At 49.2% G+C, this 24,271-nt stretch overlaps 1 protein-coding gene across 10 annotated transcripts in view; it reads right to left on the bottom strand.

Annotated features, from left to right (window-relative positions):
• Positions 1–24,271, bottom strand: part of FHAD1 (forkhead associated phosphopeptide binding domain 1) — a 144,310-nt gene that overhangs the window by 11,386 nt on the left and 108,653 nt on the right. For 6 of the 10 annotated variants that reach the window (XR_009500883.1, XM_059913837.1, XM_059913903.1 and 3 more), the window contains 11 exons: positions 20,498–20,671; positions 18,507–18,732; positions 16,861–16,945; positions 15,149–15,255; positions 13,184–13,343; positions 11,840–11,972; positions 7,105–7,234; positions 6,313–6,437; positions 3,263–3,358; positions 2,620–2,840; positions 1,913–2,078 (listed from right to left, as the gene is read on the bottom strand). Coding sequence is in view for 9 of the 10 variants with exons in the window: in XM_059913837.1 (XP_059769820.1) it covers positions 1,913–2,078; positions 2,620–2,840; positions 3,263–3,358; positions 6,313–6,437; positions 7,105–7,234; positions 11,840–11,972; positions 13,184–13,343; positions 15,149–15,255; positions 16,861–16,945; positions 18,507–18,732; positions 20,498–20,671 (1,623 nt within the window). In the remaining variant the exon portion in view is untranslated. Of the gene's footprint in view, positions 1–153; positions 1,136–1,912; positions 2,079–2,619; positions 2,935–3,262; positions 3,359–6,312; positions 6,438–6,754; positions 6,842–7,104; positions 7,235–11,839; positions 11,973–13,183; positions 13,344–15,148; positions 15,256–16,860; positions 16,946–18,506; positions 18,733–20,497; positions 20,672–24,271 lie in introns of those variants that run through there. The other 4 variants (XM_059913855.1, XM_059913874.1, XM_059913884.1 and 1 more) reach the window with 4 other exon arrangements.

Here is a 24,271-nt window from a genome sequence, read left to right as displayed (position 1 = left end):
CTTAAAAACAACAAAGATATACTCCCTGGAAGGAACTGATGCCAAGACAGATGTATACAAGTGCCCTTTAGAATCCAGCAAAACCTTAAAATTTATTATTGTTTTCTTCCTGACAAACAGGGATTTCTGACGACATATTAATAACAAGCCTGAAATGCAAACCTGAGTCCTGGAGTGAAAACCCCAGGAGCAACGGTGAGAGGTATACAAGGGGGCCACCTGGTAAGGGAGACACAGAAGGAAGAGGTGTGGAAAAGTGAACATGGGCTGGGGAGGGCAGCAGGTGGGGAGGGAATCCTGTTTCTGCCGCTGAGTAGCCAGGAAACGGTACCCTCTGTCAACTCAGCTTTCCCCTCTCTCTAAGGGGCCGACACTTGCCAGCATCCCTTGCGGGTTGATGGGAGAGATGAAGCATGTGCGGTGTGGAGCAGGTGCCTGCCCCTCGGTAAGTGCTCAGTACATGACACCATCGGCGATGCCATGATCGCGGCTGTAGTTCATACACATCTTTCCCCCAGTTGTGAATTCCACGAATTTGAAAGCTACTAGCTGTAGCTCTTCTGGGGACCCTGACACAGGTTCAACTTGGCCATTTCAGACCCTTCTCAGCTGAAGGATGTCTAGCGCCAAACAGGCTGGCACGTCCCCTGCATTGTGTATGAATGAGGCAGTCCATGAATAATGCATGTGAAGCCTGATTATGTAAATCCTCAGGTTTTCAGTACATGACAATGGCTTTTTTTGGGCCCTTTGCTGTCCCATTCTGTGGTCTGGTGTCTCTGCTTTGGGGCCTAGCCTGCCAAGCCCTGGGGGCGGTGGGGGGCCACTTTGGGGAGGGGTGAGCTCTCCAGAGGGCACATCAAAGGGAAAGTCACAACTCTGTCACTGGCCCAGCTCTCCCTGGCATTGCTTGGTGTGAAAGGAAACTGTCCTCTGTCTGAGGCAGCCCCATGACACACGCAGACTAAGGCCTGTGATGTTTAATTCAGAGCAGTGAGCACTGGAAACACGGCGTCCAGGCTCCCTCAGAGCAGGACAGCCACTTCTCATTTCTGGGGCTCTAAGCCAGAGAGCCTGCTGTATAGCACAGGGAACTCCACTCAATGTTCTGTAATAACTTATATGGGAAAAGAATCTGAAAAAGAATAGATATATGTATATGTATAACTGAATCACTTTGCTGTACACCTGAAACTAACACAACACTGTAAATCAACTATACTCCAATATAAAATAAAAATTAAATTAAAAAAAAAAGAAAGTTTAAAAAAATAGAGACAAGCTAGACTATGAGTCTCAGAGAGGTTAAGCTAACACATATATATGGAATCTAAAAAAAAAAAAATGGTTCTGATGAACCTAGGGGCAGGCCAGGAATAAAGACGCAGATGTAGAGAATGGACTTGAGGACACGGGGAGTGGGGGGAAGGGTAAGCTGGGACGAAGTGAGAGAGTAGCATGGACATATATACACTACCAAATGTAAAATAGATGGCTAGTGGGAAGCAGCTGCATGGCACAGGGAGATCAGCTCGGTGCTTTGCGACCACCTAGAGGGGTGGGATAAGGAGGGTGGGAGGGAGACGCAAGAGGGAGAGATATGGGGATATACGTATGCATATAGCTGATTCACTCTGTTGTACAGCAGAAACTAACACAACACTGTAAAGCAATTATACTCCAATAAAGATGTTAAAAAAAAAAAAAAAGAAAGCTGCGTGAAGTCACACAGTAAATGGTAGAGCAAGAGTCTAAACCTAGGTCTGCCTAACGCTAAAGCTACTCTGCCACCTTCCTTTGCATCAGTGAATGCATTCTGTGCCGCCTGGATCCCACGGGGACCTCAGTTGGCTGTTTCTAAAGGGAGCTGAGGGGCAGCCTCAGAGGCTCTGCTCCAGGCGGGACCTCTCACCTTCTGCTGCCTGATCGCCCTGTTGACCCTCCTCTCGTGGTGCAGCCGCTGCTCCGTGCGTTCCACGGCCTCCTTCAGCAGCGCCTTTTCTTCGGCCTCTTTGTAGATGTCGTCCTCCAGCTTTGCCACCTGTGACTGGTACATCTGAACCGACACTTTGCTCTGCCTGAGCACACAGGAGAGACAAAGTCTCTTTTCCCCTCATCTTTCTCACTCACCACCAACGCTCCCGACCTGGGAGATTCTCAAAACACTTCCATGTATGCCTAACTTAGTGGTTTCATTACAAGTGGGGGAGAAGGATGAAGATTTGGGGAATAGAGGGCAGGATAAATAGCCCATTGGCTGTGGAAGTGTAGCATGAAGGTGGCAAAGGTTATGCTACCAGCCCCTCCCAACTTCCCAGAGAGGGTGGAGGAACGGATACCACTGAAAATAGGATGGAATTATGAAAAGCACACACGTGGTGAAACATCAGACACATTCATAAAAGGTGCACCTTATTCCTTAAGAGAGAGTAGGGCACTTTAACTGCTGCTTTCTTGCCCAGAGACTTGGGTCCATCAGGCCCTGAGTCACCATCCCGCCTCCCCCCTCCTCACCCAGGCCTCTGTCCTCTTGTCCTGGTCCCTACGGGTCTGCAGCTGCCCCGAGGTTTAGCCTGGAGAGTGGAGGCCTGGGCCTTTTGCCGGGGACACGGGCCATACCTGAGCTGTTCAATGTCTTTCTCGTATCCTCTCAAAAGCTCTTCTTTTCTCTCCAGCTGGTTCTTGAGTAGGGTGATCTTATCAAACACCAGGTCGAGGTCTCTTTGTCGAAGCTGGTTGACTCTCTCCCTCTCTTTTGGGGAGAGGTGTTTCATGGACACGTGACCTGACATATCTTTGATGTTCATCAGACTCCCGAGGGTTTTGCTCATATCCATGTACTACGAGAAAGCGTTTCGCAGGTAAGAGGCCTGGCCCAAGACCGCTGGTGGCCACTTTGAGGAGGCAAACGTCTAATTCTGTTTCATTCATTTTCTGCAATTGCAGAGAAGAAACACATGCTTTGCAAATGAGTGCATTTGGGGCTTTTAGTACGACTTTCATTTTCCCCGCATCCATTTACACTATGCCTTTTTGAGAACTGGGGGTGGGGGGGGAGGGGGAATGACAACAGACATAAACATTCATTCTTACTGCCCAGTCTTCCAAGGAATTTGGCTGTGCAATTTCCAGCCCATGCTGGGATAGTAGATGGGTCTCGTGGAGCTACTGTAACAACTAAATATGTATGTGGGTTGATGTTTAAATTATCTGCAGGACACGCAGGTTCGGACAGGAGGGGACTGATGCTGGGTGTACCTACCAGCTTTTCACTAAGATCTAAAGCCTCAGCCACATCCGTTTCCTCTAACTTCTCAGTGGTTGTGATGGACCCTGGGCTGGAAAGGCCATTTTGAGGCTGAAATAAAAAAAAAAGAAAAAAAACTCTCTTGGCATTCTATTACATCTATTACATTTCTACATCCAGAAGAATAACCCAAAGAATAATGGAAGAACTGGAAAGTTACTAAAGAATAATTTGAGAGAGCTGATTTTTTTTTAAACGTCTTTATGGGAGTATAATTGCTTTACAATGGTGTGTTCGTTTCTGCTGTATAACAAAGTGAATCAGCTATATGTATCCATATATCCCCATATCCCCTGCCTCTTGTGTCTCCCTCCCACCCTCCCTATCCCACCCCTCTAGGTAGACACACAGCACCGAGCTGATCTCCCTGTGCAATGCGGCTGCTTCCCACTAGCTATCCATTTTACCTTTGGTGGCGTGTGTGTGTATATATGTCCATGCCAAGAGAGCTGGTTTTGAATCCAGTCCGACTCTGTGAACTGCTTTCTTTATAACTGTGTTCCTACCCCTTCAGAGCACGACTGCCTTTGAAATGACACATCACTCGTGCCGTTCTTTGGCCACCGTCTCGTCTGTCTTCCCTTTAGGCCAGCGGTTCTCAACCGGGGGTGACTCTGTCCACCTTACCCCCGCCCGGACATTTAGCAATGCCTGGCCACGTTTGTGGTTGTCATAATTGCTGCTGGCATCTAGTGCGTAGAGGACAAGGATGCTGCTGAACACCCCACGATACACAGGGCAGTCTCCCAAACAAAGAGTTACCTGGCTCAAAAAATCGGTACCGCTGACGTTGAGAAGACAAGCTCCAGAAAAATGGGGACCATGTTGCTTTTGCTCACTACCCGCCTCCTTGCGCCCAGCATGGCACCTGGCACCGAGTGGTGCATAGTGGGCATGTTTGTTGAATGAACGAATGAAGGTTAAGTAGAAAATAGCCTCCCTCCTCTTTATTAAAGGAATCTCATTTCTATGCAGCAGAAACCATACCCTCACAAAATTTGGCCAAACCTTCTCCTAGCTCTGGAACCTGGTGGGTGGGCATCACTTCAGACCCTTTCCAGAGACAATGCAGATAGTGTTTGCAGCTGCATCTCCCTAAGACCCCAACCAGCCAGCTGGCTGCTGGAAGCCCAACTGACTGCATGGAAAGGCCACCAGACTGAATAGGGGACCTGTTCTGAACGACTACAAATAACCATAATAAGCCTCCTTAAAAAATAAATTGGCTTTTAATGCTTGCCATGAGCATCTCTTAGCCCTAGCATTTGTTGGCACTACCCTGAAAACCTCTGAGATTAAAAAAAAAACAACTACAAAAATATAAAGGCCCCCAAAGTGACTGTGATAGATAAGAGTGGACATATTTGTCTATATATCTATGGAGATGAGAATAAAAGAGGGTATCTGAAGATGACAATAAACCGGGCAGATCTGCTGCAAAAAGAACCTGAGATGCTGCTCTATGTCTTCAGCTCCCCTGAGCTGCATCCTCTGTACCTCTCCAGATTCCCCCTCTTTTCCTGAGGGAGGGTCACTAAGGAAGAGCCTGGGCTACAGGATCCAATCACACAGTCTCCACCCGGTCTCTGCAGGCTAGCAGACAGACCACCAGGGACACACCCCTGGCTTCTTCAATCATTATTCCGTGACCTTGGATGAGGTACTTGACCTCCTGAGGCCTTAATTTTTCTTATCTGTTAAATGGGGACAATAATAGTAACTATGACACAAGGCTGCGGACGATGGTTAAATGAGATAAGGCATGTAGCCGGCTGAGCTCAAGGCCTGGCACACAGTAAGCAGTTAACAGATGTCAGCTATTCTTCCTCCTGCTCCTTCTCTTCTTTTAACTACTGCCAACCTTGGAGGATTGAGAGTTGGGAGGTTTCCTGCTCTGTGGTGTCAGTGGTGGGATGAGGGGTTGTTGCCAGGGAGAAGGTAAATCTTGGAAGCAGGATCATCAGGATATGAGATCCAGCTGAGCTCCCCACCTGGAGATGGTCCCTCTACTCCCAACCTCAGAGAAGGAAGGTTCGATTTTATCAGGAAAACCAACACGTTTCTGAAGTCACATCTCTAAACATGTGAGCAAATGTCTAGAAAAATTGTAGGAGAGAATGCTGGTACAGATAGGATGACTTTATTATTTTTTCCAAAAGCTGGTTTAGACCAGCTGCCGCAGCAAGCCACACCCAGCAGATCCTGTGATTAATGCTGACCTGAGCTGTCCATTGTCATGTGTCAATCAAACACCCGATCAAACATCCATTTAGGATACAGGGCACCTTCAACCTAACAATCAAATTACTTCTGAAAATCCTGGCAGATGGAACTATGCTCCCTAAGAAAGGAAGGTTTTCTTGGATAATACTATTTAAATACTGTTTAATAATAATAACTATCATCTATTAAAGTGTTCACTATGAGCTAGGCACTGGGATAAGCACTTTACATAATTATCTCCCTTAATTTTTCCATCATCATTTTACAGCTGGGAAATGAAGTCCCAGAAAGGTTAGGAGCCCGCCCAAGGTCACAGAGCTTGCAGAGCTGGGATTAGGACACAGGTCTCTGATTCTAGAACTTGTGTCTTCTTAATCATTATGGCTCCCTTCTGCTGCCCTTTATGTGTTCATGTTTTTCAGTTTATAGCAAAAAGCAAATGTTAGGCAAGCTCATGACAGAATGTTGTACATTAGCTTGTTGAGTATTTTCTGCAGAATATAACATGTGATGTGAAAAGGAGGGCCCAGAGATTGACCTGGCCAACATCAGTGCAATGCTATATCATGCTGTACATGATGGGAAGCCGCCTTTCTATTCAAACATTGGACTGCTGGTACGGCCAGGCACCGACCAGTCCATACAGGTGCTAGCCCATCAGGGAGGACCTGGCCTTGAACCAATGTTGTATACAGTGGTGCCAGGGCACACGGCTAGTGTCTGTCCTCATGCCCACCCTCTCCACGTGTCAGTCAGTGCACAGACAAATTTTCTTTGGTTACCGCTCGGATCTCTACTCTTGAAAAAGTTGGCAAGTCAGGTTTTACATCCAATATTTTCTGAACATTTTTTTCCATCCTGAGGGTCTTTAAGTCTAGAAATGATCCATCCATGTGGCCCTTATGATCTATAAAAGAAATAATTTACACTCAAAAGAAAGGCTCAGGAAGAAGTTACGGCATGTAAAAATCACAGCTGCTATTTACTGGACACTTACCACAGGCCAGTACTAATCCTCACCATCCTCCTTTGGCAGGTGAGGAATCAAGGCCCAGAAAGGTGAAATGACTTGTCCAAGGCCACACAGCTAATATGAGGCTGCAGCCTCACAGGGCTGAGGCACTGAGGGTGAACCTTCGGCCACAGGTATGAGGATGGACTTGAACCCAGGCTTCTGTGTCCTAGCCCAGTGCTCTACCCAGCAGCAAGCTTGGTTTCTTGAAAGCCCTATTCCCTCTAAACAGGGTATTTATCCTGGGAAGTTCCCCAAGGTTGGTCCTTGCACAGCATCAGTCTATGAAAAAGTTTCCACTGGGCCACAGTGAAATAAGAAAAAGAAGGACAAGGTTGTGAGTTTTTCATGAAATCCTGTTTATTTAATATCAAGGCCTACTCTTGACTCTCAGGTCATGTCTGCCCATCTTTTTTTTTTATAACTATGTCCTTTTAGTTATGAAATGATGGGGAGAGAAGATGGTGGTCCTGGCAAATTGGTCAGTCCCCAAAGTGAACCCTCAAGTCTGGGGCCCACGGCTCTCAGCACAGAGGGGGTGACTAGGAAGGAGGAAACTTACTTGACGAGCTGGCCTTCTCAAGTTCTTTAATTCGCGCACGAAGCTCAGATAAGGCCTTTTTCTGACGCTGAATGACTTCCTCATGTCGGGACCCTTTGCACTTGGCCCCTAGGTCACTGAAGGACTGCTCCTGTGGCCAGAATGGTGGAGACAGCAGCTTTATTAGGGATCAGAACCTCCCTCTCTTGTATTTGAAGAAACATGAACAAGTCGTGGATTAGCAGAAACCCTGTCACTTACTTAGTACCTTGGAAAATATCATTAAGGGGCTTCAGCAGAGAAGGAATTTAAATATTTCATTTCAAATACGAAGTCACATGTAGGAAGATTTCCAACTTTCCTACCTACTTAGCATCACTATAAGTAAGAGATCCCCTCTATGTTCCCTCCCCATGTTTTATTTCTTTTTTTCTTCTAATATTCTTCTAAGCTTGGGTTTCCACTTGTTGTCATTCTGGTCTCATCTCTGAACAATCACATCAAATTCGCTCCTGGAGGGGCATTTTTTTTTTTTTTTTTTGCCAGCACCGTGCGGCATGCGGGATCTCAGTTCCCTGACCGGGGATCGAAACTGCGCCCCCTGCAGCGGAAGCGCAGAGTCTTAACCACTGGACCGCCAGAGAAGTCCCTGGAGGGGCATTTTTTAGGTAAGAACATGTGATACTTTCTTCTTAGCTGGTAATAAGGATGGTGGTTTAATATTTGCTAGGGAGAATTTGATGGGCAGACTCCTGGCTGGTCTGGAGAAAGGAAAACACTCCTCTGAGACTTCTGGACCCTCTGGAACAGTGTGGTCCAAGAGAACTTTCTGCAACAATGCAAATATTCTATATCTGCACCATCCAATATGGTACTCACTAGCCATGTCGCTAGAGTTGGGTTTACGAAGGGCACAGACAAGGAAAGGTCTTCTTCATCTCTTAAGGGCCATGCACATATTCTCCCCTTTGAGAATAGGAAGAATGCAGGTTTCTTCCTCCAGAAAAATTCACATACAAAAATTTGCAGACAACTTCTGGAGCTTCAGGGACCCCCTGAAGCCCTGTCATAGACTCCAAATTAAACAATGCTTCCCTAGGGTAAGTGATTCATTCATTCACTCATTCATTCATACCACAAAGGTTTATTGAGCACGTCTATGTGCCATGCCTTGTTCTAGGCTCTGGGGACTTAGCAGTGACTAAAACTGGCAAAATCCCTGTTATCATAGATTCTGCATCCTAGTGTGAGCAGACAGACAATAAATAAGATAATCATGGAAAATATATGGCGGACAGTGATAGATATTAAAGAAAAAAACTGGAAATGGGATGGGGTGTTGGGAATGGTTTTCAGATGTAAACACTGTGGCTAGGGAAGGTCCCAGTCAAAATGGCGAGAAAGGGAAGAAACTGACAATTTGTTTGTTTTATAACAATCTTATAACAATTTTGGTTCAGAGAGATAGCGCTCACCAGACACTGTTTGAGGCACTAGGGAGAGATCGGGGAACCAGGCAGAAAGCTCTGCTGCTGGGGGCTCATTTCTATGGGGCAGACACATCAAACAAGCAGAAAGACATGGTAAAATTCCAGAAAGTGATAAATGCTACCAGGAAAACAAAGCAGAGAAGAGGGAAAGGGACATTTATTTGCTCTTCCTTCCTTGATTCATCAAATGCTTATTGAAGGCCCATGTGACATGTGCCAGACCCCATGCTGGCCATGATGGGCACAAGGCTCATGGCCTCCCTCGGGGAGCCCAGCAGGGCCGTCTGAGGTCCTCCTGGGGCCACTTCTCACCCCATTTCCCCACCACTCATTCCTTCATTTCATTCAGGCTCTGCTCCTGGTCTCCTCCTGGAGAGGCCGCCCCACACCCCACCATCACCCTGTCCTAAAGAGCTCCCTCCCACACGCTACTCTGCCCCGAGTCCTGCTGTATCTTTCCTCGGAGCGTTCACTCCCGCTGGACATTTTGTTCGACATTGACTTGTTTATTGCCTGTGTCTCTCCTTTTCCAGAATGTGGGCTCTGTGAGAGCAGAGTTTGTCTCCGTTGTAGACTGTGCTATTCCCGGGGCCCAGCCTTATGCCCGGGCATAATAGGGGCTCAATAAATACGGAGCCGGAAGGGGTCTGCCCCAGTGTTACTGCTGGGACCAGGGCTCAGTTCCTGAGAGAAGGGGGCACTCTACCCCCGGCTGCACTTAGTAGGACCTCAATGGAGCCCGACCCTGGCTATAGCCGGCTTACTTCCCAGGCTCTTTCTACACTGGCCTCCCTCTCTTTGAGGGTGTATGTTTGCCTTGGGAGTAAACACCAGGAATGTCGTGTGTGTGTGTGTGTGTGTGTGTGTGTGTGTGAGCACATGCTGGAGGGTGGAGAGGAGGAGGTGGGCAGGGGTGACCGGCCTTGGGGGTGGGGCAGCCGCAGCAGCCGGGCTTGGTGACAGCCCTTCCTCTGCCTGCAGAGCTCGCCTGAGCCCGATGTGACCCTTACTCATGGCTCTTCTGGGAATTTGTTTATTTAGAGAAGATGGAGATTCTTTCTCATACAGTGCTTAAGCCCTCTGACCCACTCTGGTTTAGAAAGCAGGAAGTAGCCTGAGTGTGGAAAGCCGTTCTGAGAAAGAAAAAATCCTTTTTTACTTTTATCTTGCAGCCCCCCTCCCCCATCCTCCTCAACTAACCCCGCCTCATCATAGAAACTAAAAATCACAGGCGTCTGGTCAACAGTCCTTTCCAGCAAACACGTGCAGAGTCGCAGGGGGTCTGGTGTGGGCAGGGACCCGGAGCATCCTCCCCTGAGCCCAGCACAGGGCCTGGCATACAGCAGGTGCTCAATAGTTGTTGAACGTGTGAATGAACATGGGCCGGGTCCTGCACGAAGAGCTTGGATTCCGACAGGAGTGAGACCTGCTTCCGGCCCCATGGAGCTCACAGCTGCGGAACCCGCTGCAGCCCCATCGCCAGGTGGCCCTGGTAACGAGGAGACGCCTCTGCTAAAGTTCTCTGGATGGTGATCGTTGCCAGGGCCGGAGGGCTGGGCCGCCGAGCCCTTTCCTTCACGCTGCGGGCGGCCCCGGCTCACTGCTGTTTGGCAGGGGAAAGGCATCTTTGAGAAAGCAGGAAGGCAAGCTGACACATTTGGCCCCGTCTCCAAGTGAAAGTCCAAAGCCCATTACTGAAACGCTCTGCTCTCTAGTTTCATAAAGCAAAGGGTGAAAGGAGATCCCCGGACTCCAGGAAACCCGGGGCCTCGGGGAAGCGCCATACCCACAGTCAGCCGCCCACAGACAATGGGGAGCATCAGAATCACAGCCCCTGCCGCGGGCACAGACGTGAGCGCCGCCATTCAGGAGCGCGTGCTGAAGGCTGTTCTCGCTCAAAGACACGATCCCTGTGTGCTGCGCGGCTGGGACTTCCAGACATGCAAAGGCCTCATGGGCAGAGGTGGCCAAGAGTCAGCCATGGAGCATAACTGGCATGGCTCTTTGGGAAGGCAGTTTGGCCATACCAAGCACAATTTAGGCTGTCCTCTGGACATCTCGGGATCACGTCTAGGAATTTGTTCTACATACTTACAAGGATATTAACTACAGCAACGTGTGGAAGTAGAAACAAATGTCCATCAATACGGGACTGGTTGGATAAAAGGGACATGATGGAATTCATTGCTGCCGTTTAAAAGAATGAGGTAGATCTTTACATGCTTACTTGACAATATGCCCATTAAATAGTCTTATGTGAGAAAAAAATAGCTGCAGGATATATGCGGCTTGATACCGTGTTTTGAAAAAAAACCTATTAAATAAATATATGTATATGTAAGTTTGCGGGTGTTTGTGTGTATAAATTCATTTCTCAACAACCCCATGGGGGTGGGCGGTGACTGGTATTACTCCCACTTCCCAGATGAGGGAATTGGTACTCAGGTGCATCCTTGAGGTCACAGGGTTTCTGAGCGGAGGATTCAAGACTGAAATCGAATCCAAGACTAACCTGCAACCACTGCACAATCCTGACTGTATGAGCATGTGGTGGTTTCTGTGAGGAAAAGATCTGATGGCACACATGCCAAGCTGTTGATAACATACATTTCACATAAGCAAGTAATATTTTTGGAACTTAAAATGAAGATGTTTACAAAAGCAAAGAAAGGGGCTTCCCTGGTGGCGCAGTGGTTAAGAATACGCCTGCTAATGCAGGGGACACAGGTTTGATCCCTGGTCCGGGAAGATCCCACATGCCGTGGAGCAACTAAGCCTGTGCGCCACAACTACTGGGCCTGCGCTCTAGAGCCTGCGAGCCACAACTACTGAGCCTGCGTGCCGCAACTACTGAAACCCATGCGCCTAGAGCCCGTGCTCTGCAACAAGAGAAGCCACCGCAATGAGAAGCCTGTGCACCACAACGAAGAGTAGCCCCCATTCGCCGCAACTAGAGAAAGCCCACGTGCAGCAGCGAAGACCCAACACAGCCAAAAGAAATAAAAATAAAAATAAAAGTTCTCCCAGATCCCAAACTGCCCTCCTTCCCACATATATTCCTCCTGAAACATATTTCTGCCTCAGGGCCTTTGCAGTGGCCATTACCCTGCCTGGACCGCCCTTCCCCAGCTGTGGCTTCTCATTCAAACTGGAACCTCACATCATCCTGTTAAAAAAAAAAAAAAAAAAAAAAAGCAAAGAAAGCCACCACTGGGCTCTTTCTTAGCTTGTCTTTCTAGCTGCCCAGGGACAGGGCAGGCACTCACCTCCTGGCTGCTCAAGAAAATATCGGTGTGGATTGGTTCTATCTGCACCGAGGTGTCACACATCTGGGTTGTGTTCCTGGGCTTCTGTTCCTTCTCCTTGTGCAGCTGGAGTCTGTGTTTCTCTTGGGAGGCCCTAGGGCAGAGAAGATGAGACACTGGGCAGCAGAGTGGCTGGCAGCATGAATTCCGGGAACCGTGAATTACCTTTGTATCCACGAGCAGAATTGGAAAAGGGACTCCATTTTCACAGGGAACCAAAATCTTTGAGCCTTCAAGTCTACTGCCCGAAGATTTCTAGAGAATTGAGCTTCGGGGGACTTAAGGCTATAGTGACCAGAGAGGCAGGCCCCTACCCATCCTTGCTTCCTGCATTGGGTCTGCGGGACACCTGCTGTGACATTCATGGGGGGTATTTAATGTGTGTCTGCTGTTTCTAACACTTATTATGTGTCAACCCTTCTATTTCTCATAGAAGTCCCATGAGGTGGGGACTCTGCTTGCACCGTTTTACAGACAAGGAGAGAGACATACAGCAATTTGCCTGTGGTCGTGGAGCTTGTAGGTGAAGGCGCCTGGCCTCGAATCCATGCAGCCTGGGTCTGGAGCCTGTTCTTTTAACCACTATGTGAATCTGCCTTGGCCATGAACCACGGAGCACATGAAGCTACAGGGTATACATGAGATATCAATTCTACGCAAACTTTCTTGGGAAAAACATTAATCTTATGTCAAAATATGGATACACTATAGATGAAAATGCAAACTCACATGTGTATTTGAGACGAATCCTTGGGACAACAACAATATACTTAGTTTAAGCTGACCTCTGACACCTCCAGTCTGTACCTTTGTACAGTCAATATTTACTACGTTCCTTTATATGCCAGGCACTGTGTGAATGCTGGCGAGTCAATAGAGTCTACACAGGGGTTCTCATGGGAAAGGCAGACAATCAGCAGGTGGGAGCAGCCTGGCTGTGTGAGAAGGGTTCGCTCAAGTGGCATGCAGGAGCTGACGGACCCCAGGCAGAGCAGGAGCCCTTGGCTATGTTTGGTGAGGTGAATGATGGAGGGCTTCCTGGAGGAAGTGGCATTTAAGCTGAGACGCATCTGGAATATTGGGTAGGAATGTCTAGATGCACAGAACTGAGCAAAGCTTTGTTTTAAATGATGAGGCTGTAAAGCAATGAAATGTATGTCATTCATTCATCTACTCATTCATTCAACTCTTCAACCAGCATTGACTGAGCACCACCCCCCCTGCCCTGCCTCTCTGTGCTAGGCTCCCTGGGCACTTGGGTGTGCCTGGGCTCCTCACACCCACCATGCAGACCTTCCTACCCACCTGAGTGCCTGCTTGAGGACCTCTAGCTCCTTGTCCTTCTTCTCCACCAGGCTGGTCATCTGTGCCATCTTTTCCTTGAGCACACTCAGCTCGCTGCTTTGTTGCTGGACCAGCGCCACATTCCGCTCCAGTTCCACCTTCTGCTTCTCGTTAAGCTCCCCTGGGAGTGATGTGGAAGCTGGTGAGGGGGTCTCCCGCCCTGGGTCTCTGCGAGGGCCACAGCAGCTCTGCCAGGCCTCTAAGAACCATGAGGCGGTCCACCCTCCAGGAATGCTCAGGGGGCTTCAGTAACGGCCAGGAGGTCTGTGTGCATCTTCCCCCAAAAAACAGCAAAATAGCCCACCGGCAATACCTTTCAGTGAGTGCTGGCGCCATGAGGCAGCCCGTGAGGCGCCTGCCCGGCCCCAGCTGTCAGGACCTGTGAGCCTGTGCCATTCTAGGTCACCTTCGGCTGCCTGCTCTGCATGTTTGCCTACGGCGTTCTAAGGCCTCTGGAGACTGCTCTGCTCATGAGCCTGCCAGAGGCAACAGCCTCCAACCACGGACCGGTGGAGACAGGCTGGGGTACACAGCCCAGCTCCCTCCCACCCCAGGTGGCGCCCTTGCGACCACACTGACCACACTGCAGTAGTAAGCTCGGTCCCCAACTGGGCCCGCTGACTGACAGCACAGCCATTATCTGCTTTCTTCCCCCTCCTGTCTTACTTCACTTCCACTGCTGTTTTCCCTGGGATCATCTCTCAAATAAACCACCTGCAGTGGGATTCTGGTCTTGGAGGTCTGCTTGTGGGAAAACCCAAAGTAAGACACCTACACTGGGACTTCCCTGGCGGTCCAGCCGCTAAGACTCCGCGCTTCCAGCGCAGGGGGCGAGGGTCTGATCCCCGGTCGGGGAACTAAGATCCCACATGCCGCAGGGCCAGAAAAAAGACACCTACATTGCCTTGAATCTTCAAAGCAACCCTGCAAGGCAGTTCCTAGTAACACCCCCATGTCACAGGTGCAGAAACTGAGGTTCACAGAGGTCAAGGGACTTGCCTAAAGTCACCCAACTAATAAACAGCAGACCCAGAACTGGGTCCAGCGCCTCCCCATTCTAGAACTGGACACTGTAGCCTCTCTCCCATGTGTTCTCATAACTTAGTATGGAAAAATCACTCTTTGAGAAATCCTGCCATAAAAGCCTTGGGGGCATCAGCTGGTCCAGACACAGGGAGCAAACACCACTGAAGGTCTGGGGTGCACATGGTTTGAGACGGGGAAAAGAGGAGTGTTCCTCACCCTCCCTCCACCTCCCCAAACCTAGTTATACCCCCCGACTCCTGCCCTTTGGCTGGATGGAAGCTAGGGATGGGAAAAGAAGGCAGCTCTGAGAAGCAAGAAGAAGAGAGGCAAAAATAAAAGTTTGGGGAGAAGAAGGGTCAAGTAGGAATATTCAGCCAGACTTGTGTCCGTCCAGAAGAGAGCAGACCTCGGAGCTATTTCGCCCCTACTCTAGTGGTCTCTGACGTCCAAATCAACCCCGGGAGGCAGACGTGCTGCAGGTGCTTTTGCATCAGAGGAAGGAGAGGCCCGGGGGTCACCTTACTTGAGGTCCCTAAGCTGTTGGGTGCTAGGACTTGTGCCGGCTGGCCTGCCCAGGGGCGCCCACGATTGACCCCCAAGCCTTTGCCCCCAGAGACAAATCCTCTGTGGTCATCAGAGATTCTCTCCGAAAAAGAAAGTTGCGTTTCCACACACAGGTCCAGAGTCATCTGAGAATGTTCCCTGTAGCCCCACATCAAATGGAATCAGTTCAACACCCAGGATACAGCTCTTGCTGACCCTGAGCTAAGAGTACTGTGACACCCCAGGAAATCAGGTTGAGTGGGATTTTTAATGCCCAGCTTTCCAACCCTTCAGACACATTTCTTTCCTTTCTTGAAGTGGGTCAGGAAATCAAGTGACATGGGCAACTGTACCAACCTCTCAAATCTGACATTCGGCTATGGGCTTCAGTGAGGTTCTTCCTTAACCTCATGATGATCTCCTGCTGAGACAGGATTTCCTTCTGAGCGGTCAATAAATCCTCTCTGAAATTCACAGAAACAGACCAGGTCAGTTCAACTCAATCTCCGTGGTGTCTTGGGTGCCTGGAAGGGGCCAAGTACAAAGGCAAAGTGATGCCCAATCAGTGATGGTCCGTGCGATGCCAGTACCAGCAAGGGCGATAAGCACACTCTTTAAAAATTCTCAAAACAAAAATCCATTTTGATCCACCTTCATTACAAAGAAATACATGGAGACAGAACAAAGGATCCCGGCTGGGTTCGCTCTGAGGTTGAGATACAACTAATATGAAGATGAAACCTCTCGCTGCTCAAGTGTCTGTCAGCGTGAACCAATGCTCTTGTGGACTTTTGATCTTTGGTGCAAAGAGGAAGGAAGACTATTTTTGTGTGGGTTCAGGGATTCTTTGAGGACGAGGAAGAGGAGAGAGAAGAGGATGGTATGGCTTCCCTTCTCTCACCAGCTTCTTTTAATTCCTGATGGAGAGACGTGGTGCCACGTGAGTGACTGGTGCTCATGGGACACTTTGCAGAAGTGTGGGCCCCGGGGCCCAGAAAATCAAGGAGGACACAGGGAGGGTGGGATGAGGGCAGCTCTTTGGCCCCATGCCCCAGAGGGCAGGACGTCTTTGGCACCATGACGATCAGGGTGGCTGACAGGGAAGCAGTTTTCCCTGGGAAGGGGCCCAGCATGACAGCGGGAGAGGTGCCTTGAGGGGGGTTATGAGCAGGGGTGAGACACCCCAGCCCTGAGAGACGCATGCTGTGTGTGTGTGTCTGTCTGTCTATCTGTCTATCTACTCCTTGGCTATAACTCTTCCAACTTGAGGATGAAACTCTGCCTCAAGGGTGTCCACAGCTAAGGAAGTGGACCAGAGAAGAGTAACGTGATGCTGATTCCAGGTCGTGGCTACTGCTGTCTTTAGAGAGAGTTCTTTCTACCAGGAGGAGTCAGTTAGGAACTTTTCAGAACATGAAGGCTGAGTATCTGAGTATCTTTGCCTTCTTGGGGTAAAACCCCTGTGACATTAGACTTTGGTAACTGGTATGTGGTGCAGGGCTCAGGCTGGTGGCTTGTCTTTTTCGAGAAACTTTCTGAACCCTTTCTCTGCATCACATTCCTGCTTACTGGTTTGTACACTGCTTGTCGGTGGCTTTCAGGATCTTTCCCATCCATGGATTTTGTTTCTCTGGAAACTGTCAGCTCTTTGCGGCTCCAGGTATGGACTTTTGGGTTGGGAGGGAGCTTCAAGGTCGTTTAGTCCAACCTCTTAACTTTTAACCATCTCCAGGACCCACTCCACCAAGTGGTCTCCACTGTTTGAAACCCGCTTATAATACCCAGGAATGCACTTGCCTTGAGCAGGTACTTGGGAAAAGTAGCCAATCATAGCATTAGCTGGCATTCATGTACCTCATCTCACAAGCAGGGAAGCCGAGGCACAGGAGGTGACGTGACCTGCCCGGGGCCACACACCTGGAGAGTGTTGAGTTGGACTTTGAACATGCTTGAGAAACTAAACTAAAGGGATCGAAAAACTCAAATAGCAGCAAGAACAGCCCAGACTCAACTCCTTTTTGCAGACTCTGCCAACGTGGCCTGAAGCAGGGGTCCGGTCGGGTACTCACATCAGGTGTTCACACACTGCGTCTTTGGCGGTGCTCTCCACCGGAGGTGCTGCCACAGTGTCTTGCTGTGTTTCCCCCTCCTGGGCTGAATCAGAGGGACAGGCCAGTGTCATCACAGTCCTACAAGACGGATGTCTTCCTTCCCCTTTGCTTATCAACACACCTATGTCTTTCTCAACTTACAAAGCTTCCCTATGCCCCCAGCCCTCTCCACCTAATGGGAACCAACGTGTGTTCTGTATCACAGGCTGCCGCCTCCCGCCGCACCACGTATGAGCTCATGAAATCTTCCCAGCTGCTCTCTAAGGCAGGGATCGCAGACTCCATTGAAAGACGAGGAGACGGGCGCAGGAGGGGCGGGACCTGCCGGTGACCACTCAGCTAAGCGGTGAGAGGTGGAACCTTAACCCCTGGGTCGCACCTCCTGCCCTATTTCCTGCTCTCCGCTCAGACAGGAGTCTCGTCCTGTCCTCACCTCCCGCTTACTCCTCAGCCCACTGCCTTCCAGTTTCCGCCCTCACCCTCAGTTCACCCACTCATTCATTTGTTCGACAGATGCTTAGGGAGCATCTGCTTGATGGCATGCATGGATCTAAGAGCGGGGTGACAAAGATGTAGTCGCTCTCGGGTCCCTGCTGAAACATCCCCCCTCCGACCTGGACTTGGGCTGGGAGACTGAGTCCCCCCGCCGTGCCCGTGCCGGGGTGCCCTGTCCATCCTGGGGCCCCTGTCAGGGCAGTGATTTGGCTAGCTGCCTGGCCTGTCCATTGCTGAACCGCCATTGCCTAGAATGAGCTTGGGACATAATAGATGATCAGTTATGCATGTTGAGTGAATGAATCCATGAGGTGAGCCCTGACAGCTTGTCAACTGGCTTCAGGCTAGGACCAGGGTTCTCAACCAGTGGGGAGTTTACCCTGAAGGGGACATTGGCCATGTCTGGAGATATTTTTGGTTGTCGCACTGGGGTGGGGGCGGGTGCTACTGGCATCCAGTGGGCAGAGGCCGGGGACACTGCTCAGCACCCTAAGTGCACAGGACAGCCCCCAACCAAGAGCTCTCCAGCCCAAATGGCAATACCAGTGCCGAGGATGAGAAACCCTGGCCCGAGGCCTCTACTTCTAGAACTCTCTTCCAAGAGCTCACTGTCTTTAGTTTTACGCATCACCTTGGTCATTCAGGGTGAAAAAGTGCTCACACTCTTGAGTTCTTTCTTTAGCCTCTTTTTTTTTTTTTTTTTTAAAGAGATAAACCCCAGCTGGTTATGAAAGTGCATTAGACAAAGTCGCAAATTGCTGATGGCAGAGAGATGCCTTTGAAAGGCCCCTGCACGGGACGTTTCCATGTGGAAAAGATGATTCCCGTTGTGCTGCTCTGACACCCCTAACAGCCCCGGCAGCCTGTGCCCCTCGCTGGCTGACTGGCTCGGCACAAAGGCTGTCCCTGCTCATTGCTGTTACTTCTGTTGAACCTGGGCCTTGAGGGCGCCTAACCTTGCTGTGTAACAAGAAGAAAAGGCCTCCAGACAATAGAGGAGCTTTTAAATGAGGTGCAGACTTTTCTTGTGCATCAGCCTAGGGGGACCCACAGGGTCATCAGAACCTGCCCTGAACACTAAGATTTCCTCGGCGTCTCTTTGGACCAACCTGGGTCATTGTCCTTCAACGTTGCAATCTCTCCTTCTATTTTTTTATGGTGTTCAGTCACTTTCTGGAGTCTTTCTTCAAGACTCACAATCGTCTGGGAGTGCTGTTTGATTTGCTCCTTGTATTCCATGATCTGTTTTTCAAATCCGTGCTTCTGTGATTCCTGTTCTTCTTGGAGGGCCCTTACTGTGTGCCCTTGCAGCTGCATCCGCTCCTCCATCATGATCTGGAAAATGGACGTGGTTAACATGATCTTGGGAACTGGATAAGAGGACGATAACAACATTAACAACATGGGCCCCCTGCACCCACCAGCACCAAGCTCCGCCCCACCCCAGGACCTTTGCACGTGCCGTTCCCGCTGCATGGTACAATCCTCCCCCAGCTCCTCGCATGGCTGACTCCTCATGTGACAGGCCTCAGGTCCAATGTCACCTCCTCAGAGAGGCCCTCCCTGACTGCCTATCTGAAGGAGACATCATCCTGTTTCATTTCCCCTGAGGGGAAATCACCATCTGAATGATCTCATGTCTTTATTTCTCGCTCCCACTGGAATGTAAGCTCCATGAGAGCAGAAACTTACCCTTTCTTATTTACCAATATGCCCACAGCATCAGTGTCTAGATCCCTGCCACAGCATCTAGACCCAGATGCTCAGTAAGTATTGGTTGAATTAATGAGTGAACAATTTTATAAGAGAAAAGTGAATGAATTTGTAGTTCTTAAAAACAAAAATGATCAATGGTCCCCTGATGGTGAGTCAGAACCTTACCTGTGACCGCCCCCCCCTTCCTCCCCTCTCGGGATGACGTCATTCTCCTGCTACCTGGATGACGTCATCCTCCTCCTCCTGATTCCCTTAACACGTTGAGCCTCTGATCTTCTCCAGATGCGTAAAGTCTTTGCCTGAGACGCTCACACGCGCCCGCTCTCTCAACAATCACTCCACCAAGGCTATCTTCCAAATTTTGTTCCCACGTCTTGCTTCCTGCCCCAAATCTATTTTTTTGCCCCGCCAAAAGTTTGGGCAACTTTTGAACTTGGTACTCCACCCTCGTCTCAGTCTGAATTCTTCACCTTCTCCAGAAGACAGCCCCTCTCCCACAAGAGACTCCCCCCCCCACAAACCCCAACCCCCATCTTTCCAGCATCTCCACCGTGTGCCATCAGCCGGCCCGGTGCCCTGGCTCCAAGCTCGCCCGCCTCCTTTAGCTCCTCCCTCTCCTCAGTACTCCTGTCCTGTCAATCAGTTGTCGAGTCCTGCCATTTCTCTGATCACTCTCGCCAGAGCGACTCCTTCCTTCCCCTCCTCTGCTGCCCCGAGCGTCCAGGTCCTATGATTCAGTACTACAGCAACGACGTGCCACGCCCTGAGCTGGTGTCTCCAAGTCCAGTCCCACTCAGGTTCACTCTGCGCACTTCTGCCAGGTCAGTCCTCATCACCTCCTTGTCAACAGACCTATCTGGTCAATGTATGAAGGACAGGCGAGTGCAATATTGAGCCCTGCTGGTGGAGGGCCTTGAATGCTGAGATAAAATTGAAAAACATTATCTTAACGTCTGAGGAATAGTCACTGATCCCTAGATTCTGGGGCTGCTCAGGGCTTCAGCCTGATCCTGTGAGGACCCCGAATTACAACATCTTTAGAAGACCCTGGACAGAGGGCATCATCATAGCTTCTGTTTACTTTTTATACTAAACTAATGCTTCTCAGCAGAGGGTGATTTTACCCTGCCAGAGACATCTGGCAAAGTTGGAAGACATTTTTGGTTGTCACAACTAGGGGGAGGGTGCCACTGGCATCTCGTGGGTACAGACCAGGGATGCTGCTACACATCCTATAAGGCACAGGACAGGAGAAAGAGTTACCCCACCCAGAACATCAACAGTGCAGAGGCTGAGAACCCCTGGTCTAAACCACGCATCCTCATGGCATCGTGATCTTGCATTGAAGGGAAAATTCTCCCGTCCCCAGAAGGCACTGACTTACCATTTTCGTCTTGGCAGTTTCCAGTTCAGCTAATGTTTCACTTAATTTCATGGTGAGGCTCTCTGCTTTTAGACTTTCAGCCGTCTTTGTTTTCTGAGTCTTTTCTACCATGGCCAGTGCATCATTTAATTTATTATTTAAAATGTCTTCTTTTTGCATTTTTAAATCTATTTCCTAGACAAACAGCAAACATCAAATTAACAGAAATTCAGGTATAAATATTTACCCTAGCCTCCCCCTCCCCTGTTTTCAGAGAGGAAGTGACCTCTGTTCTGGTATTGTTCTGTTGATCCTTTTAAAGTCCAAAGTCCATGCTTCCTCTGGAAGGTTCCAATGATTACAGAACTCTTTTTTTATATGCAGCTGAGATCTGTCTACTTGAGATTTCTGGTCTCTGAGCTCAGTTCTGTCACCTGGAGCTCATTGAACAAGTTTTATTTCTCTTTTATGAGACAGCCCTTTAAATATTTGAGGAGGGCTGTCATGTCTCTCCCTAAATCTATTTTCCAGGATAAACGTGCCAAGTTCCTTCACCCCTTCATCACAGGACCCGCCTTCAGGACACTCCTCCATCTTCCTCTGTGGCTTCGGCCCTGGGATGACCTCCCCTCCTCCCGTGGGGCCCCGGCAAGATTGGACTCTGGTCGCCGTGTCCTCAACACCTTCTCCCTCCTCCTGGGACCCATTCTTCCGATCTTTGTCAAAATTCTACTCTCCTCCTTGGGTCCATGCTCCAACACTGTGGAATGTGGGCTTCGTGACAGGCACTGTGCTGGGGCTGGACGGACTTTATTTATTTATTTGACTTCATTTTTTAGAGCAGTTTTAGGTTCACAGTAAAACTGAGCAGAAAGTACAGAGTTTCCATGGAACTCCTGCCCCCATCACATGCACAGACCCCTCCACTGTCAACATCCCCACCGGACTGGTACATTTCTTACACTGATGAACCTGCCTCCACACATCACGATCACCCAAAGTCCATAGTTTACGTTAGGGTTCACTCTTGGTATTGCACATTCTGTGGGTTTGGACAAATGTACAGTGACATGTGTCCACCATTATAGTATCATCCAGAATAGTTTTACTGCCCTAAAAACCCTACATATTCCATCTGTTCACCACCCCTCACAACCAATCCCTGATCTTTTTACTGTCGCCATAGTTTTGCCTTTTCCAGAATGTCATATAGTCGGAATCATACTGCATGTAGCCTTTTCATGAACATTATTTAATCCAATCTAACATATATTCTTGAGGTGCAGTGCGGGGCATTCCCAGACTCTGTTGGGGGCAGTGAAAACTGGTATGACCTTTCTGGAGGGTCATTTGGGAACGTGTATCATGAGCCTGAAAATGCTCATATCCTGTGACCCAGTGATTCCACTTTTGGAGATGTATCTTAAGGATATAACTACACACGCACACAAAGCCCAGTGCGAAGGGCTGTTCAGCTAAGCATTTTTTACTTCAGTGAAAGTGAGATACAGCCCAGTGCCCGAGGGTAAACGAATCGGGGTTCACCCAACACAGTGCAAACCCAGGTCATCCTTTACTGGCAGGTTGTAGAAGAAAGTTCAATGACATGTGGACATACTTGTAATATATTAAGTCAATACACAGCGTGCACAGTATACCAGTGTAAATCACTTTGTAACAAATCGATATTTGTCGATCAACATATAGCTGGTCCGGAAGGAATCACATCAAAATGTCACTAGTGGTAACTCTGCTCAGTGGAATCATGAGTGATTTTCCATATTTTTCAGAACTGCTAGAGCAAACAGGTGCTCCTCTTACACTTGGGAAAGGAAACTGATTTTTTTTTTTTTTTCGGAAACAAAACAAAACATGATTCTCATCATGTGATGCCTGCGACCCTCATCTGGGAGAAGCTTCATTCTCTCGGTACCGTCACTGAACTCTCTCTGTTCTTATCTGGGATCTTGACGTGGTCGTTACTGTTGAGAAATCCCATTGCAGACGGTGTGCAGACCTGCCTGAAGGAGGCGCTCCCTGGGGTCGGTGGCAGGCACACCACAGAGCAGCGACGCTCCAGTTGTCCCAGGGAATCCGCAACAAACTGAGACGGCTTCGTTGATGGGCCAGAACATGCTGCCTGGCATCTTTGCTCCTTGCCAGCTACTCAGCAGCTTACTCAAGTTCAGTGTTCCGGCGGGTCAGAATTAGTTTTTCTTCTCCCCTCTCTCCTCTTTTTCTCACATAAATCCTGTTTTTACTGGTGTAGATGAAATCAGTCTTTCGAATGCTCTTCCCTGTGTACAAGTAAAACAGCATGCAAATAAGCAACTCTACGTCTGAGTGGGTCTTTGACCTTGTACTTCCTTGGTCTTTCCTGGTAAATGGGGAGTCCCCGGGGGCAGAGTCCCGTTTCTCCTCGTCTGGTGTGATGCCACCAGCCTGCCTTGAAGGTTGTTGCGAGACCGTGCCCTCTGGTGTCACCGTTGTTTTCTCTAAGGGGGTCGTTGACACGCTGTTGGTTGCATTGTAGAGTCTCCTCTGTGATGACCCTGAGGATACGTGCTCTCTGGGTCCAGCACCCAGAATGGTCTCATTTCCAGGAGCACTTGGTCCAGTTTTGCTTGTGAACTACACAACCTTTCACTGTAACTGCTGGAATAAAAACTGTGACCCATTCATTGATTTCATAATACACACTTTTTTTTTTCTTTTTTCTTTTGCATTAGTCTCATTCCTAATCCATTTTCTGCCCTGAATAATCTACTTTAAAATTCTAATTTCTCCTTTTCTCCTACCCCTAATTGAAGTACTGTGTGGAAGAGCCATGGTGAATCACTGGGGAAACAAGGCTGTGTGTAGAGATGGCCCCTCTTGGGCTCTCTCTCTCGGCCTGCAGCGTCCGCCTGCCCACGGGGAGTCCTGCACAGGTGCATCAGCCCAGAGCTGACAAGTCTTGCATCACTTCACCCAGCTCTGCTCTGCTTCCTCTGGAGATGCTCCAATTGGTCAAGGCCCCTCTTAAAGTGGTGCCCGGGACTGATATGTAATCCAGATGTGCTTTACTGGCACTAGTCTTCCTGGAGTAGCCTTGTTCCAAGAGCACCAGCTCCACTTGGGCTGCTTGTTAAAAATGCAGATTCCTGAGTCCACCCTACAGACAGTGAATCAAAATTTCTGGGGGCGAAGCCCCGGGATCGGGCATTTAAAACAAACCCCCCAGGGGACTTCGCTGGCGGTCTGGTGGTTAAGACTCCACGCTTCCACTGCAAGGAGCATGGGTTTGATCCCTGGTTGGGGAACTAAGATCCCGCATGCTGCGTGGCGCAGCCAAATAAAGAAAAATAAAAAAGAAAGAAAAAGAAGAAGAAGAAAAAAATAACCCCCCAGTGATTCTACGTATGCTAATGTTTGGGAACCTTTCTTTGAAGAAAACGACCTAAGATCGATGTGAATAGACTTAAAGATCTGTTTAGTCCCATCTGGTCTACTTATTTATTTATTTGGCTGCATCGGATCTTTGTTGCGGTATGCGAGATCTTTCGTTGCAGTGAGAGGGCTCTTCTTGATGGCGTGCGAGCTCCTCTCTAGTTGTGGCGCGTGGGCTCTAGCGCGTGCGGGCCTAGTTGCCCTGCGGCATGTGGGATCTTAGTTCCCCGACCAGGGATTAAACCCGTGTTCCCTGCATTGGAAGGCAGATTCTTAACCATTGGACCACTGGGGAAGTCCCAGCCCCATCTGGTCTTGAAAATCCTTTGAAATTGTATTTACCTGTATTTAAATTTAACCCACTAT

Source organism: Balaenoptera ricei, chromosome 1, assembly GCF_028023285.1.
Source record: "Balaenoptera ricei isolate mBalRic1 chromosome 1, mBalRic1.hap2, whole genome shotgun sequence".
NCBI classification, from domain to species: Eukaryota; Metazoa; Chordata; class Mammalia; order Artiodactyla; family Balaenopteridae; genus Balaenoptera; species Balaenoptera ricei.
Note: the sequence above shows the minus strand (reverse complement) of the source record. Positions and strands in the feature narration are given on the sequence as shown.